At 61.1% G+C, this 23277-nt stretch overlaps 1 protein-coding gene across 6 annotated transcripts in view; it reads left to right on the top strand.

The window, feature by feature from the left end:
- Positions 1-23277, top strand: part of LOC140403472 (wings apart-like protein homolog) — a 216573-nt gene that overhangs the window by 116639 nt on the left and 76657 nt on the right. For all 6 annotated transcript variants that reach the window (XM_072491368.1, XM_072491370.1, XM_072491371.1 and 3 more), the window contains exons 6-8: positions 17012-17164; positions 18210-18346; positions 23047-23158. In XM_072491368.1, coding sequence (XP_072347469.1) covers positions 17012-17164; positions 18210-18346; positions 23047-23158 — 402 coding nt within the window. The remainder of the gene's footprint in view (positions 1-17011; positions 17165-18209; positions 18347-23046; positions 23159-23277) is intronic.

Below are 23277 nucleotides of genomic sequence, written 5' to 3'. Positions count from 1 at the left end.
TCTCCCCCTCTCGCCCGCGCTCTCCCCCTCTCGCCCGCGCTCTCCCCCTCTCGCCCGCGCTCTCCCCCTCTCGCCCGCGCTCTCCCCCTCTCGCCCGCGCTCTCCCCCTCTCGCCCGCGCTCTCCCCCTCTCGCCCGCGCTCTCCCCCTCTCGCCCGCGCTCTCCCCCTCTCGCCCGCGCTCTCCCCCTCTCGCCCGCGCTCTCCCCCTCTCGCCCGCGCTCTCCCCCTCTCGCCCGCGCTCTCCCCCTCTCGCCCGCGCTCTCCCCCTCTCGCCCGCGCTCTCCCCCTCTCGCCCGCGCTCTCCCCCCTCTCGCCCGCGCTCTCCCCCCTCTCGCCCGCGCTCTCCCCCTCTCGCCCGCGCTCTCCCCCCTCTCGCCCCGCGCTCTCCCCCCTCTCGCCCTCTCGCCCGCGCTTTCGCCCCTCTCGCCCGCGCTCCTCGCCCGCGCTCTCGCCCGCGCTCTCGCCCGCGCTCTCCCCCTCTCGCCCGCGCTCTCCCCCTCTCGCTCCCCCCTCTCGCCCGCGCTCTCCCCCTCTCGCCCGCCCTCTCGCCCGCGCTCTCGCCCTCTCGCCCGCGCTCTCCCCCTCTCGCCCGCGCTCTCCCCCCTCTCGCCCGCGCTCTCCCCCCGCGCGCTCCCCCTCTCGCCCGCGCTCTCGCCCGCGCTCTCGTCCGCGCTCTCGCCCGCGCTCTCGCCCGCGCTCTCGCCCGCGCTCTCGCCCGCGCTCTCGCCCGCGCTCTCGCCCGCGCTCTCGCCCGCGCTCTCGCCCGCGCTCTCGCCCGCGCTCTCGCCCCGCGCTCTCGCCCGCGCTCTCGCCCGCGCTCTCGCCCGCGCTCTCGCCCGCGCTCTCGCCCGCGCTCTCCGCCCGCGCTCTCGCCCGCGCTCTCCCCCTCTCGCCCGCGCTCTCGCCCGCGCTCTCCCCCTCTCGCCCGCGCTCTCGCCCGCGCTCTCCCCCTCTCGCCCGCGCTCTCGCCCGCGCTCTCCCCCTCTCGCCCGCGCTCTCGCCCGCGCTCTCCCCCTCTCGCCCCGCGCTCTCGCCCGCGCTCTCCCCCTCTCGCCCGCGCTCTCGCCCGCGCTCTCCCCCTCTCGCCCGCGCTCTCGCCCGCGCTCTCCCCCTCTCGCCCGCGCTCTCCCCCTCTCGCCCGCGCTCTCGCCCCGCGCTCTCCCCCTCTCGCCCGCGCTCTCTCCCCTCTCGCCCGCGCCTCTCCCCCTCTCGCCCGCGCTCTCCCCCTCTCGCCCGCGCTCTCCCCCTCTCGCCCGCGCTCTCCCCCTCTCGCCCGCGCTCTCCCCCTCTCGCCCGCGCTCTCCCCCTCTCGCCCGCGCTCTCGCCCGCGCTCTCCCCCCTCTCGCCCGCGCTCTCCCCCCTCTCGCCCGCGCTCTCCCCCTCTCGCCCGCGCTCTCCCCCTCTCGCCCGCGCTCTCCCCCTCCTCGCCCGCGCTCTCCCCCTCTCGCCCGCGCTCTCCCCCTCTCGCCCGCGCTCTCCCCCTCTCGCCCGCGCTCTCCCCCTCTCGCCCGCGCTCTCCCCCTCTCGCCCGCGCTCTCCCCCTCTCGCCCGCGCTCTCCCCCTCTCGCCCGCGCTCTCCCCCTCTCGCCCGCGCTCTCCCCCCTCTCGCCCCGCGCTCTCCCCCTCTCGCCCGCGCTCTCCCCCCTCTCGCCCCGCGCTCTCCCCCTCTCGCCCGCGCTCTCCCCCTCTCGCCCGCGCTCTCCCCCCTCTCGCCCGCGCTCTCCCCCTCTCGCCCGCGCTCTCCCCCTCTCGCCCGCGCTCTCCCCCTCTCGCCCGCCGCTCTCCCCCCTCTCGCCCGCGCTCTCCCCCTCCTCGCCCGCGCTCTCCCCCCCTCTCGCCCGCGCTCTCCCCCTCCTCGCCCGCGCTCTCCCCCTCTCGCCCGCGCTCTCCCCCTCTCGCCCGCGCTCTCCCCCTCTCGCCCGCGCTCTCCCCCCTCTCGCCCGCGCTCTCCCCCTCTCGCCCGCGCTCTCCCCCTCTCGCCCCGCGCCTCTCCCCTCTCGCCCGCGCTCTCCCCCTCTCGCCCGCGCTCTCCCCTCTCGCCCGCGCTCTCTCCCCCCTCGCCCCGCGCTCTCCCCCTCTCGCCCGCGCTCTCCCCCTCTCGCCCGCGCTCTCCCCCTCTCGCCCCGCGCTCTCCCCCTCTCGCCCGCGCTCTCCCCCTCTCGCCCGCGCTCTCCCCCTCTCGCCCGCGCTCTCCCCCCTCTCGCGCTCTCTCGCGCTCTCCCTCTCTCGCGCTCTCTCTCGCTCTCTCTCTCGCGCTCTCTCACGCGCTTGCGCGTTCTCTCGCTCGCCTCTCTCGCTCGCGCTCTCTCGCGCGCCTCTCTCTCGCGCGCGCTTTCTCTCTCTCTCGCGCGCGCTCTCTCTCTCGCGCGCGCTCTCTCTCTTGCGCGCTCTCTCTCTCCCCCTCTCCCGCTCTCCCCCCTCTCCCGCTCTCCCCCTCTCCCGCTCTCCCCCCTCTCCCGCTCGCCGCTCTCTCTCCCGCTCTCTCTCGCGCGCCCTCTCTCGCTCGCGCGCCCTCTCTCGCTCGCGCGCTCTCCCTCGCTCGCGCGCTCTCCCTCGCTCGCGCGCTCTCCCTCGCGCTCTCCCTCGCGCTCTCCCTCGCGCTCTCCCTCGCGCTCTCCCTCGCGCTCTCCCTCGCGCTCTCTCCCTCGCGCTCTCTCCCTCGCTCGCCCGCCCGCCCTCGCCCGCCCCGCCCCGCCCTCGCCCGCCCGCCCCTCGCCCCGCCCGCCCTCGCCCGCCCGCCCTCGCCCGCCCGCCCTCGCGCCTCTCGCTCTCTCTCGCGCTCTCGCTCTCTCTCGCGCTCTCGCTCCTCTCTCGCGCTCTCGCTCTCTCTCGCGCTCTCGCTCTCTCTCGCGCTCTCGCTCTCTCTCGTGCTCTCGCTCTCTCTCGTGCTCTCGCTCTCTCTCGTGCTCTCGCTCTCTTGCACGCTCGCACGCTCTCGTGCTCTCGCTCTCTCTCTCGCGCTCCTCGCTCTCTCTCTCTCTCGCTCTCTCTCTCGCGCTCTCGCTCTCTCTCGCGCTCTCGCTCTCTCTCGCGCTCTCGCTCTCGCTCTCTCTCGCGCTCTCTCTCTCGCTCTCGCTCTCTCTCGCGCTCGCGCTCTCGCTCTCGCTCTCTCTCGTGCTCTCGCGCGCTCGCTCTCTCTCGCTCTCTCTCGCTCTCTCTCGCTCTCTCTCGCTCTCTCTCGCTCTCTCTCGCTCTCTCTCGTGCTCTCTCTCGCGCTCTCTCGTGCTCTCTCGCGCTCTCGCTAGCGCTCTCGCTCTCTCTCGCGCTCACGCTCTCGCTCGTGCTCTCTCTCGTGCTCTCGCTCTCTCTCGTGGTCTCGCTCCTCTCTCCTCGTGCTCGCGCTCTCTCTCGCGCCTCTCTCGTGCTCTCGCTCTCTCTCGTGCTCTCGCTCTCTCTCGTGCTCTCGCTCTCTCTCGTGCTCTCGCTCTCTCTCGTGCTCTCGCTCTCTCTCGTGCTCTCGCTCGTGCTCTCGCTCTCTCTCGCTCTCTCTCGCTCTCGCTCGCGCTCGCTCGCTCTCTCGCTCGCGCTCTCTCTCGCGCTCTCTCTCGCGCTCTCTCTCGCGCTCTCTCTCTCGCGCTCTCCGCGCTCTCGCTCTCTCTCGCGCTCTCGCTCTCTCTCGCGCTCTCGCTCTCGTGCTCTCTCTCGTGCTCGTGCTCTCTCTCGTGCTCGTGCTCTCTCTCGTGCTCTCGCTCTCTCTCGTGCTCTCGCTCTCTCTCGTGCTCTCGCTCTCTCGCTCTCTCTCGCTCTCTCTCGCTCTCTCTCGCTCGCGCTCGCTCTCTCGCTCGCGCTCTCCTCTCGCGCTCTCGCTCTCGTGCTCTCTCTCGTGCTCGTGCTCTCTCTCGTGCTCGTGCTCTCTCTCGTGCTCTCGCTCTCTCTCGTGCTCTCGCTCTCTCCGCTCTCTCTCGCTCTCTCTCGCTCGCGCTCGCTCTCTCGCTCGCGCTCTCTCGCTCGTTCGCTCTCGCTCGCTCTCTCTCGCTCCCTCTCGCGCTCTCGCTCACTCTCGCGCTCTCGCTCTCTCTCGCTCTCTCTCGTGTTCTCGCTCTCTCTCGCGCTCTCGCTCTCTCTCGCGCTCTCGCTCTCTCTCGCGCTCTCGCTCTCTCTCGCGCTCTCGCTCTCTCTCGCGCTCTCGCTCTCTCTCGCGCTCTCGCTCTCTCTCGCTCTCTCTCGCGCTCTCTCTCGCGCTCTCTCTCGCGCTCGCGCTCTCCCTCGCGCTCTCCCTCGCGCTCTTCCCCTCGCGCTCTCCCTCGCGCTCTCCCTCGCGCTCCTCCCTCGCGCTCTCCCTCGCGCTCTCCCTCGCGCTCTCCCTCGCGCCTCTCCCTCGCGCTCTCCCTCGCGCTCTCCCTCGCGCTCTCCCTCGCGCTCTCCCCTCGCGCTCTCCCTCGCGCTCTCCCTCGCGCTCTCCCTCGCGCTCTCCCTCGCGCTCTCGCTCTCTCTCGTGCTCTCGCTCTCTCTCGTGCTCTCGCTCTCTTGCACGCTCGCACGCTCTCGTGCTCTCGCTCTCTCTCGCGCTCTCGCTCTCTCTCTCTCTCGCTCTCTCTCTCGCGCTCTCGCTCTCTCTCTCTCTCTCTCTCGCTCTCTCTCTCGCGCTCTCGCTCTCTCTCGCGCTCTCGCTCTCTCTCTCGCGCTCTCGCGCTCTCGCTCTCGCGCTCTCGCTCTCTCTCGCGCTCTCGCTCTCTCTCGCGCTCTCGCTCTCTCTCGTGCTCTCGCTCTCTCTCGTGCTCTCGCTCTCTCTCGTGCTCTCGCTCTCTTGCACGCTCGCACGCTCTCGTGCTCTCGCTCTCTCTCTCGCGCTCTCGCTCTCTCTCTCTCTCGCTCTCTCTCTCGCGCTCTCGCTCTCTCTCGCGCTCTCGCTCTCTCTCGCGCTCTCGCTCTCTCTCGCGCTCTCGCTCTCGCGCTCTCGCTCTCTCTCTCGCTCTCTCTCTCGCTCTCTCTCTCGCTCTCTCTCTCGCTCTCGCTCTCTCCTCGCGCTCGCGCTCGCCGCGCTCAGCGCTCTCTCTCGGCTCTCGCTCTCGCTCTCTCTCGTGCTCTCGCGCGCTCGCTCTCTCTCGCTCTCTCTCGCTCTCTCTCGCTCTCTCTCGCTCTCTCTCGCTCTCTCTCGTGCTCTCTCTCGTGCGCTCTCTCGCGCTCTCTCGTGCTCTCTCGCGCTCTCGCTAGCGCTCTCGCTCTCTCTCGCGCTCACGCTCCTCGCTCGTGCTCTCTCTCGTGCTCTCGCTCTCTCTCGTGGTCTCGCTCTCTCTCGTGCTCGCGCTCTCTCTCGCGCTCTCTCGTGCTCTCGCTCTCTCTCGTGCTCTCGCTCTCTCTCGTGCTCTCGCTCTCGCTCGTGCTCTCCGCTCGTGCTCTCGCTCTCTCTCGCTCTCTCTCGCTCTCGCTCGCGCCTCGCTCGCGCTCGCTCGCTCTCTCGCTCGCGCTCTCTCTCGCGCTCTCTCTCGCGCTCTCTCTCGCGCTCGCGCTCTTCGCTCTCTCTCGCGCTCTCGCTCTCTCTCGCGCTCTCGCTCTCGTGCTCTCTCTCGTGCTCGTGCTCTCTCTCGTGCTCGTGCTCTCTCTCGTGCTCGTGCTCTCTCTCGTGCTCTCGCTCTCTCGTGCTCTCGCTCTCTCGCTCTCTCTCGCTCTCTCTCGCTCGCGCTCGCTCTCTCGCTCGCGCTCTCTCGCTCGCTCGCTCTCGCTCGCTCTCTCTCGCTCCCTCTCGCGCTCTCGCTCACTCTCGCGCTCTCGCTCTCTCTCGCTCTCTCTCGTGTTCTCGCTCTCCTCTCGTGTTCTCGCTCTCTCTCGCGCTCTCGCTCTCTCTCGCGCTCTCGCTCTCTCTCGCGCTCTCCGCTCTCTCTCGCGCTCTCGCTCTCTCTCGCGCTCTCGCTCTCTCTCGCGCTCTCGCTCTCTCTCGCGCTCTCGCTCTCTCTCGCGCTCTCGCGCTCTCGCTCTCTCTCGCTCTCTCTCGCGCTCTCGCTCTCTCTCGCGCTCTCTCTCGCGCTCTCTCTCTCGCGCTCTCGCTCTCCCTCGCGCTCTCCCTCGCGCTCTCCCTCGCGCTCTCCCTCGCGCTCTCCCTCGCGCTCTCCCTCGCCGCTCTCCCTCGCGCTCTCCCTCGCGCTCTCCTCGCGCTCTCCCTCGCGCTCTCCCTCGCGCTCTCCCTCGCGCTCTCCCTCGCGCTCTCCCTCGCGCTCTCCCTCGCGCTCTCCCTCGCGCTCGTGCTCTCGCTCTCCTCTCGTGCTCTCGCTCTCTCTCGTGCTCTCGCTCTCTCTCGTGCTCTCGCTCTCTTGCACGCTCGCACGCTCTCGTGCTCTCGCTCTCTCTCGCGCTCTCGCTCTCTCTCTCTCTCGCTCTCTCTCTCGCGCTCTCGCTCTCTCTCTCTCTCTCGCTCTCTCTCTCGCGCTCTCGCTCTCTCTCGCGCTCTCGCTCTCTCTCTCGCGCTCTCGCTCTCTCTCGCGCTCTTGCTCTCTCTCGCGCTCTCGCTCTCTCTCGCTCTCGCGCTCTCGCTCTCTCTCTCGCTCTCTCTCTCGCTCTCGCTCTCTCTCGCGCTCGCGCTCTCTCTCTCTCTCTCGCTCTCGCTCTCTCTCGTGCTCTCGCGCGCTCGCTCTCTCTCGCTCTCTCTTCGCTCTCTCTCGCTCTCTCTCGCGCTCTCTCGCGCTCTCTCGCGCTCTCCTCGCGCTCTCTCGTGCTCTCTCGCGCTCTCGCTAGCGCTCCTCGCTCTCTCTCTCGCGCTCGCGCTCTCGCGCTCTCGCTCTCGCGCTCACGCTCTCGCTCTCTCTCGTGCTCTCTCTCGTGCTCTCGCTCTCTCTCGTGGTCTCGCTCTCTCTCGTGCTCGCGCTCTCTCTCGTGCTCTCGCTCTCTCTCGTGCTCTCGCTCTCTCTCGTGCTCTCGCTCTCTCTCGTGCTCTCGCTCTCTCTCGTGCTCTCGCTCTCTCTCGTGCTCTCGCTCTCTCGCTCTCTCCTCGCTCTCTCTCGCTCTCTCTCGCTCTCTCTCGCTCTCTCTCGCTCTCTCTCGCTCGCGCTCGCTCGCGCTCGCTCTCTCGCTCGCGCTCTCTCTCGCGCTCTCGCTCTCTCTCGCGCTCTCGCTCTCTCTCGCGCTCTCGCTCTCGTGCTCTCTCTCGCTCTCTCTCGCTCTCTCTCGCTCTCTCTCGCTCTCCTCTCGCTCGCGCTCGCTCTCCTCGCTCGCGCTCTCTCTCGCTCGCTCGCTCTCGCTCGCTCTCTCTCCGCGCTCTCGCTCACCTCTCGCGCTCTCGCTCTCTCTCGCGCTCTCTCTCGTGTTCTCGCTCTCTCTCGTGTTCTCGCTCTCTCTCGCGCTCTCGCTCTCTCTCGCGCTCTCGCTCTCTCTCGCGCTCTCGCTCTCTCTCGCGCTCTCGCTCTCTCTCGCGCTCTCGCCTCTCTCTCGCGCTCTCGCTCTCCTCTCGCGCTCTCGCTCTCTCTCGCGCTCTCGCTCTCCTCCTCGCTCTCTCTCGCGCTCTCTCTCGCGCTCTCGCTCTCCCTCGCGCTCTCCCTCGCGCTCTCCCTCGCGCTCCTCCCTCGCGCTCTCCCTCGCGCTCTCCCTCGCGCTCTCTCCCTCGCGCTCTCCCTCGCGCTCTCCCTCGCGCTCTCCCTCGCGCTCTCCCTCGCGCTCTCCCTCGCGCTCTCCTCGCGCTCTCCCTCGCGCTCTCCCTCGCGCTCTCCCTCGCGCTCTCCCTCGCGCTCTCCCTCGCGCTCTCCCTCGCGCTCTCCCTCGCGCTCTCCCTCGCGCTCTCCCTCGCGCTCTCCCTCGCGCTCTCCCTCGCGCTCTCCCTCGCGCTCTCCCTCGCGCTCTCCCTCGCGCTCTCCCTCGCGCTCTCTCCCTCGCGCTCTCTCTCGCGCTCTCTCTCGCGCTCTCTCTCGCTCTCTCTCTCGCTCTCGTGCTCTCGCTCTCGCTCGCTCTCGCTCTCTCGCGCGCTCGCACGCTCTCGTGCTCTCTCTCGTGCTCTCTCTCGTGCTCTCGTGCTCGTGCTCTCTCTCGTGCTCGTGCTCTCTCTCGTGCTCTCGCTCTGTCTCGTGCTCTCGCTCTCTCGTGCTCTCGCTCTCTCTCGTGCTCTCGCTCTCTCTCGTGCTCTCGCTCGTGCTCTCGCTCTCTCGCTCTCTCGCTCTCTCTCGCTCTCGCTCGCTCTCGCTCGCTCGCTCTCTCTCGCTCGCTCTCTCTCGCTCCCCTCTCGCGCTCTCGCTCACTCTCGCGCTCTCGCTCTCTCTCGCGCTCTCGCTCTCTCTCGCGTTCTCGCTCTCTCTCGTGTTCTCGCTCTCTCTCGCGCTCTCGCTCTCTCTCTCGCTCTCTCTCGCGCTCTCGCTCTCTCTCGCGCTCTCGCTCTCTCTCGCGCTCTCGCTCTCTCTCCGCGCTCTCGCCTCTCTCTCGCGCTCTCGCTCTCCTCTCCGCGCTCTCGCTCTCCCTCGCGCTCTCCCTCGCGCTCTCCCTCGCGCTCTCCCTCGCGCTCTCCCTCGCGCTCTCCCTCGCGCTCTCCCCTCGCGCTCTCCCTCGCGCTCTCCCTCGCGCTCTCCCTCGCGCTCTCCCTCGCGCTCTCCCTCGCGCTCTCCCTCGCGCTCTCCCTCGCGCTCTCCCTCGCGCTCTCCCTCGCGCTCTCCCTCGCGCTCTCCCTCGCGCTCTCCCTCGCGCTCTCCCTCGCGCTCTCCCTCGCGCTCTCTCTCGCGCTCTCTCTCGCTAGCGCTCTCGCTCTCTCTCGCGCTCACGCTCTCGCTCTCTCTCGGCTCTCTCTCGTGCTCTCTCTCGTGCTCTCTCTCGTGCTCTCTCTCGTGCTCTCGCTCTCTCGTGCTCTCGCTCTCTCGTGCTCTCGCTCTCTCGTGCTCTCGCTCTCTCGTGCTCTCGCTCTCTCGTGCTCTCGCTCTCTCGTGCTCTCGCTCTCCTCGTGCTCTCGCTCTCTCGTGCTCTCGCTCTCTCTCGTGCTCGCGCTCTCGCTCTCTCTCGTGCTCTCGCTCTCTCTCGCTCTCTCTCGCTCTCTCTCGCTCTCTCTCGCTCTCTCTCGCTCTCTCTCGCTCTCTCTCGCTCTCTCTCTCGCTCTCTCTCTCGCTCTCTCTCTCACTCTCTCTCACTCTCTCTCTCGTGCTCTCGCTCTCTCTCGTGCTCTCGCTCTCGCTCTCCTCGCGCGCTCGCACGCTCTCGTGCTCTCGCTCTCTCTCGTGCTCCTCGCTCTCTCTCGTGCTCTCGCTCCTCGCTCGCACGCTCTCGTGCTCTCGCTCTCTCTCGTGCTCTCGCTCTCGCGCGCTCGCACGCTCTCGTGCTCTCTCTCGTGCTCTCGTGCTCTCTCTCGTGCTCTCGCTCTCTCTCGTGCTCTCGCTCTCTCTCGTGCTCTCGCTCTCTCTCGTGCTCTCGCTCTCTCTCGTGCTCTCTCTCGTGCTCTCGCTCGTGCTCTCGCGCTCTCGCTCTCTCTCGCTCTCTCTCGCTCTCTCTCGCTCTCTCGCTCTCTCTCGTGTTCTCGCTCTCTCTCGTGTTCTCGCTCTCTCTCGCGCTCTCGCTCTCTCTCGCGCTCTCGCGCTCTCGCTCTCTCTCGCGCTCTCGCTCTCGCTCGCACGCTCTCGTGCTCTCGCTCTCTCTCGTGCTCTCGCTCTCCTCTCGTGCTCTCGCTCTCTCTCGTGCTCTCGCTCTCTCTCGTGCTTCTCGCTCGCTCTCGCTCTCTCGCGCGCTCGCACGCTCTCGTGCTCTCTCTCGTGCTCTCGTGCTCTCTCTCGTGCTCTCGTGCTCTCTCTCGTGCTCTCTCTCGTGCTCTCTCTCGTGCTCGTGCTCTCTCTCGTGCTCGTGCTCTCTCTCGTGCTCGTGCTCTCTCTCTCGTGCTCTCTCTCTCTCTCGTGCTCTCGCTCTCTCTCGTGCTCTCGCTCTCTCTCGTGCTCTCGCTCTCTCTCGTGCTCTCGCTCTCACTCGTGCTCTCGCTCTCCTCTCGTGCTCTCGCTCTCTCTCGTGCTCTCGCTCGTGCTCTCGCTCCTCTCGCTCTCTCTCGTCGCGCTATCTCTCGCGCTCCCGCTCTCTCTCGCGCTCCCCGCTCTCTCTCGCGCTCCCGCTCTCTCTCGCGCTCTCGCTCTCTCTCGCGCTCTCGCTCTCTCTCGTGCCCTCGCTCTCTCTCGTGCCCTCGCTTTCTCTCGTGCCCTCGCTCTCTCTCGTGCCCTCGCTCTCTCCTCGCGCTCTCGCTCTTTCTCGCGCTCTCTCTCGTGCTCTCTCTCGTGCTCTCTCTCGTGCTCTCTCTCGTGCTCTCTCTCGTGCTCTCTCGCGCTCACGCTCTCTCTCTCTCGCGCTCACGCTCTCTCTCTCGCGCTCTCTCTCTCTCGCGCTCTCTCTCTCTCGCGCTCTCTCTCTCTCGCGCTCTCTCTCTCTCGCGCTCTCTCTCTCTCCGCGCTCTCTCTCTCTCGCTCTCTCTCTCGCGCTCTCTCTCTCTCGCGCTCTCTCTCTCTCTCGCGCTCTCTCTCTCTCGCGCTCTCTCTCTCTCGCGCTCTCTCTCTCTTGCGCTCTCTCTCTCGCGCTCTCTCTCTCTCTCGCGCTCTCCTCTCTCTCTCGCGCTCTCTCTCTCTCTCGCGCTCTCTCTCTCTCGCGCTCTCTCTCTCTCGCGCTCTCGCTCTCTCGCGCTCTCTCTCTCGCGCTCCTCTCTCTCGCGCTCTCTCGCGCTCTCGCTCTCTCGCGCTCTCTCTCTCGCGCTCTCTCTCTCGCGCTCTCTCTCTCGCGCTCTCTCTCTCGCGCTCTCTCTCTCGCGCTCTCTCTCTCGCGCTCTCTCTCTCGCGCTCTCTCTTCGCGCTCTCTCTTGCGCTCTCTCTTGCGCTCTCTCTTGCGCTCTCTCTTGCGCTCTCTCTTGCGCTCTCTCTTGCGCTCTCTCTTGCGCTCTCTCTCGCGCTCTCTCTCGCGCTCTCTCTCGCGCTCTCTCTCGCGCTCTCTCTCGCGCTCTCTCTCGCGCTCTCTCTCGCGCTCTCTCTCGCGCTCTCTCTCGCGCTCTCTCTCGCGCTCTCTCTCGCGCTCTCTCTCGCGCTCTCTCTCGCGCTCTCTCTCGCGCTCTCTCTCGCGCTCTCTCTCGCGCTCTCTCTCGCGCTCTCTCTCGCGCTCTCTCGCTCTCTCGCGCTCTCTCTCGCGCTCTCTCTCGCGCTCTCTCTCGCTCTCTCTCGCTCTCTCTCGCTCTCTCTCGCTCTCTCTCGCCTCTCTCTCGCTCTCTCTCGCTCTCTCTCGCTCTCTCTCGCTCTCTCTCGCTCTCTCTCGCTCTCTCTCGCTCTCGCTCGCTCTCGCTCGCTCTCGCTCGCTCTCTCTCGCTCTCTCTCGCTCTCTCTCGCTCTCTCTCGCTCTCTCTCGCGCTCTCTCGCGCTCTCGCGCTCTCTCGCTCTCTCTCGCTCTCTCGCTCTCTCACGCTCTCGCTCTCTCTCGTGCTCTCGCGCTCTCTCGCGCTCTCTCGCGCTCTCTCGCGCTCTCTCGCTCTCTCTCGCTCTCTCTCGCTCTCTCTCGCTCTCTCTCGCTCTCTCTCGCTCTCTCTCGCTCTCTCTCGCTCTCTCTCGCTCTCTCTCGCTCTCGCTCTCTCTCGTGCTCTCGCTCTCTCTCGCTCTCTCTCGCTCTCTCGCTCTCTCGCTCTCTCACGCTCTCGCTCTCTCTCGTGCTCTCGCTCTCTCTCGCTCTCTCTCGCTCTCTCTCGCTCTCTCTCGCTCTCTCGCTCTCTCTCGCTCTCTCGCTCTCTCACGCTCTCGCTCTCTCTCGTGCTCTCGCTCTCTCTCGCTCTCTCTCGCTCTCTCTCGCGCTCTCTCGCGCTCTCTCGCGCTCTCTCGCGCTCTCTCGCTCTCTCTCGCTCTCTCTCGCTCTCTCGCTCTCTCGCTCTCTCTCGCTCTCTCGCTCTCTCACGCTCTCGCTCTCTCTCGTGCTCTCGCTCTCTCTCGCTCTCTCTCTCGCTCTCTCGCTCTCTCTCGCTCTCTCGCTCTCTCTCGCTCTCTCTCTCTCTCGTGCTCTCGCTCTCTCTCTCGCTCTCTCTCGCTCTCTCGCTCTCTCTCGCTCTCTCGCTCTCTCGCTCTCTCTCGTGCTCTCGCTCTCTCTCGCTCTCTCTCGCTCTCTCGCTCTCTCTCGCTCTCTCGCTCTCTCTCGCTCTCTCGCTCTCTCACGCTCTCGCTCTCTCTCGTGCTCTCGCTCTCTCTCGCTCTCTCTCGCTCTCTCTCGCTCTCTCTCGCGCTCTCTCGCGCTCTCTCGCGCTCTCTCGCGCTCTCTCGCGCTCTCTCGCTCTCTCGCTCTCTCGCTCTCTCTCGCTCTCTCGCTCTCTCACGCTCTCGCTCTCTCTCGTGCTCTCGCTCTCTCTCGCTCTCTCTCGCTCTCTCGCTCTCTCTCGCTCTCTCGCTCTCTCTCGCTCTCTCGCTCTCTCACGCTCTCGCTCTCTCTCGTGCTCTCGCTCTCTCTCGCTCTCTCTCGCTCTCTCTCGCGCTCTCTCGCTCTCTCGCTCTCTCACGCTCTCGCTCTCTCTCGCGCTCTCGCTCTCTCTCGCTCTCTCGCTCTCTCTCGCTCTCTCGCTCTCTCTCGCTCTCTCGCTCTCTCACGCTCTCGCTCTCTCTCGTGCTCTCGCTCTCTCTCGCTCTCTCTCGCTCTCTCTCGCGCTCTCTCGCGCTCTCTCGCGCTCTCTCGCGCTCTCTCGCTCTCTCTCGCTCTCTCGCTCTCTCGCTCTCTCGCTCTCTCACGCTCTCGCTCTCTCTCGTGCTCTCGCTCTCTCTCGCTCTCTCTCGCTCTCTCGCTCTCTCTCGCTCTCTCGCTCTCTCTCGCTCTCTCGCTCTCTCGCTCTCTCACGCTCTCTCTCGCTCTCTCGCTCTCTCGCTCTCTCTCGCTCTCTCGCTCTCTCACGCTCTCGCTCTCTCTCGTGCTCTCGCTCTCTCTCGCTCTCTCTCGCTCTCTCTCGCTCTCTCGCTCTCTCTCGCTCTCTCGCTCTCTCACGCTCTCGCTCTCTCTCGTGCTCTCGCTCTCTCTCGCTCTCTCTCGCTCTCTCTCGCGCTCTCTCGCTCTCTCACGCTCTCGCTCTCTCTCGTGCTCTCGCTCTCTCTCGCTCTCTCTCGCTCTCTCGCTCTCTCTCGCTCTCTCGCTCTCTCTCGCTCTCTCACGCTCTCGCTCTCTCTCGTGCTCTCGCTCTCTCTCGCTCTCTCTCGCTCTCTCTCGCGCTCTCTCGCGCTCTCTCGCGCTCTCTCGCGCTCTCTCGCGCTCTCTCGCTCTCTCTCGCTCTCTCGCTCTCTCTCGCTCTCTCGCTCTCTCACGCTCTCGCTCTCTCTCGTGCTCTCGCTCTCTCTCGCTCTCTCGCTCTCTCTCGCTCTCTCGCTCTCTCTCGCTCTCTCGCTCTCTCACGCTCTCGCTCTCTCTCGTGCTCTCGCTCTCTCTCGCTCTCTCTCGCTCTCTCTCGCGCTCTCTCGCGCTCTCTCGCTCTCTCTCGCTCTCTCGCTCTCTCGCTCTCTCGCTCTCTCTCGCTCTCTCTCGCTCTCTCTCTCGCTCTCTCGCTCTCTCACGCTCTCGCTCTCTCTCGTGCTCTCGCTCTCTCTCGCTCTCTCTCGCTCTCTCTCGCGCTCTCTCGCGCTCTCTCGCGCTCTCTCGCGCTCTCTCGCTCTCTCTCGCTCTCTCGCTCTCTCGCTCTCTCTCGTGCTCTCGCTCTCTCTCGCTCTCTCTCGCTCTCTCTCGCGCTCTCTCGCGCTCTCTCGCGCTCTCTCGCTCTCTCTCGCTCTCTCGCTCTCTCGCTCTCTCTCGCTCTCTCGCTCTCTCTCGCTCTCTCGCTCTCGCGCTCTCTCGCGCTCTCTCGCGCTCTCTCGCGCTCTCTCGCTCTCTCTCGCTCTCTCTCGCTCTCTCTCGCTCTCTCTCGCTCTCTCTCGCTCTCTCTCGCTCTCTCTCGCTCTCTCTCGCTCTCTCTCGCTCTCGCTCTCTCTCGTGCTCTCGCTCTCTCTCGCTCTCTCTCGCTCTCTCGCTCTCTCGCTCTCTCTCGCTCTCTCGCTCTCTCACGCTCTCGCTCTCTCTCGTGCTCTCGCTCTCTCTCGCTCTCTCTCGCTCTCTCGCTCTCTCTCGCTCTCTCGCTCTCTCTCGCTCTCTCGCTCTCTCTCGCTCTCTCGCTCTCTCGCTCTCTCTCGCTCTCTCGCTCTCTCTCGCTCTCTCGCTCTCTCACGCTCTCGCTCTCTCTCGTGCTCTCGCTCTCTCTCGCTCTCTCTCGCTCTCTCTCGCTCTCTCTCGCTCTCTCTCGCGCTCTCTCGCGCTCTCTCGCGCTCTCTCGCGCTCTCTCGCGCTCTCTCGCGCTCTCTCGCTCTCTCTCGCTCTCTCGCTCTCTCTCGCTCTCTCGCTCTCTCACGCTCTCGCTCTCTCTCGTGCTCTCGCTCTCTCTCGCTCTCTCTCGCTCTCTCGCTCTCTCTCGCTCTCTCGCTCTCTCTCGCTCTCTCGCTCTCTCACGCTCTCGCTCTCTCTCGTGCTCTCGCTCTCTCTCGCTCTCTCTCGCTCTCTCTCGCGCTCTCTCGCTCTCTCACGCTCTCGCTCTCTCTCGCTCTCTCACGCTCTCGCTCTCTCTCGTGCTCTCGCTCTCTCTCGCTCTCTCTCGCGCTCTCTCGCGCTCTCTCGCGCTCTCTCGCGCTCTCTCGCTCTCTCTCGCTCTCTCGCTCTCTCGCTCTCTCGCTCTCTCACGCTCTCGCTCTCTCTCGTGCTCTCGCTCTCTCTCGCTCTCTCTCGCTCTCTCGCTCTCTCTCGCTCTCTCGCTCTCTCTCGCTCTCTCGCTCTCTCACGCTCTCTCTCGCTCTCTCGCTCTCTCGCTCTCTCTCGCTCTCTCGCTCTCTCACGCTCTCGCTCTCTCTCGTGCTCTCGCTCTCTCTCGCTCTCTCTCGCTCTCTCTCGCTCTCTCGCTCTCTCTCGCTCTCTCGCTCTCTCACGCTCTCGCTCTCTCTCGTGCTCTCGCTCTCTCTCGCTCTCTCTCGCTCTCTCTCGCGCTCTCTCGCTCTCTCGCTCTCTCACGCTCTCGCTCTCTCTCGTGCTCTCGCTCTCTCTCGCTCTCTCTCGCTCTCTCGCTCTCTCTCGCTCTCTCGCTCTCTCTCGCTCTCTCACGCTCTCGCTCTCTCTCGTGCTCTCGCTCTCTCTCGCTCTCTCTCGCTCTCTCTCGCGCTCTCTCGCGCTCTCTCGCGCTCTCTCGCGCTCTCTCGCTCTCTCTCGCTCTCTCGCTCTCTCTCGCTCTCTCGCTCTCTCACGCTCTCTCGCTCTCTCTCGCTCTCTCGCTCTCTCTCGCTCTCTCGCTCTCTCTCGCTCTCTCGCTCTCTCTCGTGCTCTCGCTCTCTCTCGCTCTCTCTCGCTCTCTCTCGCGCTCTCTCGCGCTCTCTCGCTCTCTCTCGCTCTCTCGCTCTCTCTCGCTCTCTCGCTCTCTCTCGCTCTCTCTCTCGCTCTCTCGCTCTCTCACGCTCTCGCTCTCTCTCGTGCTCTCGCTCTCTCTCGCTCTCTCTCGCTCTCTCTCGCGCTCTCTCGCGCTCTCTCGCGCTCTCTCGCGCTCTCTCGCTCTCTCTCGCTCTCTCGCTCTCTCGCTCTCTCTCGTGCTCTCGCTCTCTCTCGCTCTCTCTCGCTCTCTCTCGCGCTCTCTCGCGCTCTCTCGCGCTCTCTCGCGCTCTCTCGCTCTCTCTCGCTCTCTCGCTCTCTCGCTCTCTCTCGCTCTCTCGCTCTCTCTCGCTCTCTCGCTCTCGCGCTCTCTCGCGCTCTCTCGCTCTCTCTCGCTCTCTCTCGCTCTCTCTCGCTCTCTCTCGCTCTCTCTCGCTCTCTCTCGCTCTCTCTCGCTCTCTCTCGCTCTCGCTCTCTCTCGTGCTCTCGCTCTCTCTCGCTCTCTCTCGCTCTCTCTCGCTCTCTCGCTCTCTCTCGCTCTCTCGCTCTCTCGCTCTCTCACGCTCTCGCTCTCTCTCGTGCTCTCGCTCTCTCTCGCTCTCTCTCGCTCTCTCTCGCTCTCTCTCGTGCTCTCGCTCTCTCTCGCTCTCTCTCGCTCTCTCGCTCTCTCTCGCTCTCTCGCTCTCTCTCGCTCTCTCGCTCTCTCTCGCTCTCTCGCTCTCTCACGCTCTCGCTCTCTCTCGTGCTCTCGCTCTCTCTCGCTCTCTCTCGCGCTCTCTCGCGCTCTCTCGCGCTCTCTCGCGCTCTCTCGCTCTCTCTCGCTCTCTCGCTCTCTCGCTCTCTCGCTCTCTCGCTCTCTCACGCTCTCGCTCTCTCTCGTGCTCTCGCTCTCTCTCGCGCTCTCGCTCTCTCTCTCGCTCTCTCTTGCTCTCTCTTGCTCTCTCTCGCTCTCTCTCGCTCTCTCTCGCTCTCTCGCTCTCTCGCTCTCTCTCGCTCTCTCTCGCTCTCTCTCGCTCTCTCTCGCGCTCTCTCGCGCTCTCTCGCGCTCTCTCGCGCTCTCTCGCTCTCTCTCGCTCTCTCTCGCTCTCTCTCGCTCTCTCTCGCTCTCTCTCGCTCTCTCTCGCTCTCTCTCGCTCTCTCTCTCGCTCTCTCGCGCTCTCTCGCGCTCTCTCGCGCTCTCTCGCGCTCTCTCGCTCTCTCTCGCTCTCTCTCGCTCTCTCTCGCTCTCTCTCGCTCTCTCTCGCTCTCTCTCGCGCTCTCTCGCTCTCTCGCTCTCTCACGCTCTCGCTCTCGCTCTCTCTCGTGCTCTCGCTCTCTCTCGCGCTCTCTCTCGGTCCCTCCCTCGCTCGCTCTCGCTCTCTATCTCGAGCACGGGGGGACTCCCCCTCTGGCACTCAGTTGTGGGTGTGGGGGACTCCCCCTCTTGTGCTCGGAGATGGGGTGTCTCCTGCGCGTTGGGGGTGGAGGTCACAGTTTTTCTTTGCGTTGCTTTAGGAGCCTTACATTATTTTTGACTTTTGAGGTTTGCCGAGGTAGCTTTTATCTAACTGTCTCCGAACAGTGGTGGAGTGGGGCAGTGATCATCAGATTGGAAAGGGCTGTGCCTGTCAATGAAATATCAACCCTGATGGTTCCACGCATTCTGTGGGATGACATTTTGAAGCTGTTTCTGTGAATGTGGCGGATCGTAGCCAATAATTAACGTTTTCGGTTGGTCAGCAAATTTGTTCTTACCTGCTTGTTTTTTTGCATTGTTTATAGGCTATTGTCGCCGTAAAGGAAGCGGCTCAGAAGGATGAGGGCGTATTCAAAGCCCCTCCCCCTCCACCCCGTGTGATAAAAATGGTCACAATACCAACCCAACCGTATCAAGACATTGTAACTGCACTGAAATGTAGGAAGGAAGATAAAGAGGTACTAGACTCGGCTCTTGGTTTAACTTGTTTGATATTAAAAGCAGATTATGAAGTTATTAAAGTTTGTGTTTGAATTGCTAGAGAACTAATGGTCATTGAATTTGCAGATTAGCTTCTCTCATGAAATACTGAACATGTTTGAAGTGGTGTGCCGAGGCACATTCTGCCTGAGCGGGAGGAGTTGTGTTAGGTAGAGCTGCATCCCTATGTTACAGATATCCATTTCCGAGGGATCCCTTTCATGTGGGTAAGCGAGTGCTTGCGGATGGGGAATTTGCTGAGCTGCTGAAACTCTTCCCTTAGGAGTTACAGAAATGACTCTTATTAGGACAAAGCAAGTTTATAGCTCCCAAGGACAGGAGGATTTTGATTTAATGCTGTGAACACCTTTCTCCGGATCTTGCTAACTGTCCAACCTGCTGGGAAAATTGTCAGTTACAGTTCCACCTAAAGGATGTTCATTCTTGGGTCTGAAGAGATTAAGGGATATGGGTGGAAGGTGGAACCAAAAAGAAAATGCTGGAAAATCTCAGCAGGTCTGGCAGCGTCTGTAGGGAGAGAAAAGAGCGAACGTTTCGAGTCCAGATGACCCTTTGTCAAAGCACTCTTGTCAAAGCACTCTTGGTGGAAGATGGGATCAGTATTGAATTTGATGATCAGCCATGATCATAACGAATGGCAGAGCAGGCTCGGAGGGTCGAATGGCCTCCTGCATTCTATTTTCTACGTATGTTCCTCTGTATTGCAGGATGAGAGAAGCCTACACAATTCTTCTGGTGCAGTGGCACTAAAAATGCACAAGGCCCCAGGTCAACGCCCCGGTCTTCAAGTTACCTGCTGACAGTGACAGCTCATCGTCTGCAAGACATTAACTGATTAGCAAGATTCTCCGTTTCAAACAGGGACCGTACACTGATCTGATTGGCCAGAGTGGTGTCTGTGCTCGGAGCTGTTGACCCAGTTTGTAACTTGGGGTTTGCTGTGCCAGGTGTACTCTGCTTTCAACCAGTAACGTTCTATGTAAAATGTTATTTTTATTTCAGTTGTACACTGTGGTTCAGCACGTGAAGCACTTCAACGATGTGGTGGAATTTGGAGAAAATCAAGAGTTTACGGATGACATTGAGTACCTACTCAGTGGACTGAAATGTTCTCAGCCTCTCAACACACGCTGCCTTAGGTATGCTGCTGTAAATGGAGTCTCTGCCCAACAGGGAGTTGCTCAAGTTGGTTTAACTATTCTGAGCGATTGTTTTATATGTGACAGGTGGCACGGTGGTTAGCGCTGCTGCCTCAGCGCCAGGGACCTGGTTCAATTCCGGCCTTGGGTCACTGTCTGTGCGGAGTCTGCACGTTCTCCCCGTGTCTGCGTGGGTTTCCTCCGGGTGCTGCAGTTTCCTCCCACAGTCCAAAGATGTGCAGGTTAGGTGGGGTTTTGTGGATGGGGTGGGGAGTGGCCCTCTAAGGTGCGCTTTCAGAGGGTTGGTGCAGAATAGATTGACGGAATGGCCTCCTCTTGCACTGTAGGGATTCTATGGACAGATTGGATGTTGTAACTTTACATGTTAATATCATGGAGATGCTCACTGTCGCGAGAGAGCCTGCTGAAGAACCATAGAATCCCTACAGTGCAGAAGGAGGCCATTCGACCTATCAAGTCTGCACCAACCCTCTGAATGAGCACCCTACCATGGCCCACTCCCCCACCCTATTCGCATAACCCCTCCTAACTGGTTAAGGAGCAACTTAGCATGGTCAGTCCACTTAACCTGCACAACTTTGGAGTGTGGGAGGAACGTGGCGCTCCCGGAGGAAACCCACGTAGACGCAGGGAGAACATGCAGACTCCACACAGACACACAAAGCCGGAAATGAACCCGGGTTCCTGGCACTGAGGCAGCAGTGTTAGCCACTGCCACCGTGCTGCCCCTAGAGAGAATGGTACATTTGTGATCTGTAGAGTAAATGAGAAGATATCAACTCTGCCACAACCTATACAGTATCTTGGTAATTTGCTAAATGGATTCAGTCCTGATTTCTGTTCGTTTGGTGGGATTTTGCCTCCAACTGAAATGACTGGGAAATAATATCGCCGTTCCTCCACTGTCGCTGGGTGGGTGAGCTAACGAAGCCCACATCCCTTAATAAATAAAAACCACGAGTTCAAGCCTCACTCTATGCTTTGAGCAATAGGTAGATACTTCAGTACAGTCGGAAAGGATGCAGTGCTGCTGAAGGTACCATCTTACACATGAGAGGTTAAACTGAAGTGAAAATAAAAGATCACGTGGCTTGAATGGGTTGTCCTGGCTAACATTTATCCTGCAATATTTATCACCAAAGCAGATTTTCTAGGACCATTCACCATATTGGAAGCATGGGCAGCACGGTAGCACAGTGGTTAGCACTGGCTTCACAGCTCCTGGGTCCCAGGTTCGATTCCCGGTTGGGATCACTGACTGCTGAGTCTGCACGTTCTCCCCGTGTGTGCGTGGGTTTTCTCCGGGTGCTCCGGTTTCCTCCCACAGTCCAAAGATGTGTAAGTTAGGCGGATTGGCCGTGCTAAATTTCCTTTAGAGTCCACAAAGGTTGGGTGGGGTTATGGTGATAGGGTGGAGGTGTGAGCTTGGGTGGGGTGCTCTTTCCAAGGGCTGGTGTAGACTCGATGGGCCGAATGGCATCCTGCACTGTAAATTCTATGATTCACCTGGACACACTCAAGTCAGTTACTATGATAATTGGCTGTGGTTCAGGGAGCAATCCGTCTGTAACCTGATATCAATGCAACGAACAAATCTCTGCTCAATCAAGTATAAAAAAACAAAAGGTAAATCTAACTGGTTAATTGATGGGCTCTGCAGCTCACAATGGAATTAGTACCACGGGTGGACAATGGCATTCATACCAGGTCCGAAGGCATTGTGGTATTATCACTCGACATGGCAGATGGAGAAAACCACATTCAATAAAAATCTGGAATTATTACCTACGCCCACTTTGTTTAGGTTTTTTTTCTTCCATGGGATTCAGGTGTTGCTGTCCAGAGTCATTGGTTATTGCCCATCCCTAATTGTCCTTGAGAAAGTGGTGCTGAGCCATCTTCTTGAACCACTGCAGTCCATGTGGTGCGAGTACACTACATTGCTGTTAGGAAGGGAGTTCCCGGATTTTGGCACAGACAGTGAAGGCAATAGTTGTGTAATTATTGTGGGACTGCATCTTTATGTGGAGGCAGTTGTCTGGCGGCGAAATGAAGCAATTCTGCTTCAGTGAACAAATTGGTGCTGCCAGTTGGTATGTTGAAATGTTTATATTTGTGCCCACTTGTATACCTGTGCCAGCTGTCAAAGAACAAACAACAGCACAGGAACAGGCCTTTCAGCCCTCCAAGCCTGCACCGATCATGATGCCTGTCTAAACTCCCGGAATCCGTATCCCTCTATTCATAGAACATACTGTGCAGAAGGAGGCCATTTGGCCCATTGGGTCTGCACCGACCCACTTAGGCCCGCACTTCCACTCTATCCCCGTAACCCAATAACCCCATCTCACCTTTTTGGTCACTAAGTGCAATATTTTTATCATGGCCAATCCACCTAACCTGCACGTCTTTGGACTGAGGGAGGAAACCGGAGCACTCAGAGGAAACCCACGCAGACACGGGGAGAACGTGCAGACTCCGCACAGAAAGTGACCCAGCGGGGAATCGAACCAGGGACCCTGGTGCTGTGAAGCCACAGTGCTATCCACTTGTGCTCCCGTGCTTCCCATCCTACTTGTGTATTTGTCAAGATGCCTCTTGACCATCAATATCGTGACAGCAGCCACCACCTCCCCGGCAGCGCATTCCAGGCACTCCCCACCCTCTGTAAATAGGTTGCCTCGCACATCTATAAACTTTGCCCCTCGCACCTTAAACCTGGGTCCCTAGTGATCGACTTTTCCACCCTGGGAAAAAGTTTCTGACTATCCACTCTGTCCATGCCCCTCATAATTTTGTCAACTTTGATCAGATCGCCCATCAACCTCCATTGTTCCAGTGGGAAAAAAATCAGTTATTCAACCTCTCCAGACAACATCCTGGTAAACCTCTTCTGCACCCTCTCCAAAACGTCCACATCCTTCTGAGAGTGTACCGACACTATATTCCAAGTGTGGCTATCTAAGGTTGTGTACAGCTGCAGCATGACTTCCAATTTTTATGCAGATGAAAACAACATGCCGTATGCCTTGACTATCTTATCCACCTGCTTTGCCACTTTCACTGATCTGTGGACCGTACGCCAACTTGTATTACACCTTTCAAAATGCATTACCTCACATTTGGCCAGATTAAACTCCACCTGCCATTTCTCCTCCCACGTCTCCAACCGATCTATCTCCTGCTGTACCCTCTGATAATCTGCATCACTATCTGCAACTCCACCAACCTTTGTGTCGTCAGCAAACTTGCTAATCAGACCAGTTACATTTTCCTCAATCATTTATATATACTACAAACAGCAACGGTCCCGTCACTGATCTCTGCGGAACACCACTGGTCACAGCCCTCCATTCAGAAAAGCACCCTTTCACTGCTACCCTCTGTCTACTATGACCAGTTGGAAGGACACAAATATAAATAAGGGATACAACTCTAAAGGGTGTGCAGGAGCAGAGGATATATATGTGCAAAAGTAATTGAGGGTGGTAGGACAGGTGGAGAGAGCAGTTAACAAAGCAAACAATGGGGCGGCATGTGGCACAGTGGTTAGCACTGGGACTGCGGCGCTGAGGACCTGGGTTTGAATTCCGGCCCTGGGTCACTGTCCGTGTGGAGTTTGCACATTCTCCCCGTGTTTGCGTGGGTTTCACCCCCACAATCTAAAGATGTGCAGGGTAGGTGGACCTACCTGCATTGCTAAATTGCCACGCTAAATTGCCCCTTAATTGGAAAAGAAAAATAATTGGCTACTGTAAATTTATTTTTAAAAAACAAAGCAAACAATATCCTAGACTTTACTGATAGTGGCATAGAGTACGAGCTCAAGGAGGTCATGCTGATCTTGTATAAGACCCTAGTTAAAGATCTCAGCTGGAGTATTGTGTACAGTTCCGGGCACCATACTTTTGGAAGGATGTGAACACACAGGAAAAAGTGCAGAAGAGGTTTCCAACAATGGTTCCAGGAATGAGAAACTTCAGTTATGAAGATGGATTGAGGAAGTTGGGTCTGTTCTCCCTGGAACGGAAAAGGATAATTGGGGACTTGATTGTTTGAGGGGGGCTGGACAGGATAGATAGGGTGAAGTGTTCCTGCTTGTAAAAGGATCGAGAATGAAAGGGCGCAGGTTTAAAGTGATTTGCAAAAGAAGCAAATGCAATGTAAGAAAAATCTTTTCACTCATAAGAGTGGTTCGGGTCTGGACAGCACTGCCTTGAAGTGTGGTGGAGGTCCAATTGAGCCATTCAAGAGGGCATTAGATGACTATTTGAATGTGCAGCGTTATGGGGCAAAGGCAGAAGGATGGTAGTAAGTCATGATGCTCATTTGGAGAGCCGGTGCAGACATGATGGGCCGAATGGCGGCCTCCTGCACCGTAACAATTGTGATTCTGAATGAGTTTGAATCATTTGTTCTCTTGATGTCTGTATTGAAAATCTTTCCAACCTTTTTGTTGTCTAGTATATAATAAATGTTTTAACCTTCTGTTAAAAATTAACAGCAGACCCCTGTGTATCTGTTCTGTAAATACTCTCCATAGTTTTTCTAATAATGATCTATGAAGCAATCCGGTTCCATTCTGGGATTCGAATTGTCCAGTAATCAGCTGGCATCATAACACCTCTCACTCGAGTTAATTCCTTTTTTTGTTCAGTGGGTTTATTTTTATTTTCCAGTATTATCAGCCTCGCCTCCAAGTGTGCCATGCCCAGCTTCCGAATGCACCTGAGAGCTCATGGGATGGTAGCCATGGTCTTCAAGACACTGGACGATGCACAAAAGAACCAGGTATAACTGAGTATTTGGAGTTGGATATATAACAGTGGCATCTTTCATGCAGTGTGTTCAATGCAGTAAAAGTTTCAGCCACTTCAAAGAAGTGTAATAAGACAAAGATTGATCCTGAG

This window comes from Scyliorhinus torazame, chromosome 28, assembly GCF_047496885.1.
Source record: "Scyliorhinus torazame isolate Kashiwa2021f chromosome 28, sScyTor2.1, whole genome shotgun sequence".
Taxonomy (NCBI): Eukaryota; Metazoa; Chordata; class Chondrichthyes; order Carcharhiniformes; family Scyliorhinidae; genus Scyliorhinus; species Scyliorhinus torazame.
This window is presented reverse-complemented; position numbering and strand designations above follow the sequence as displayed.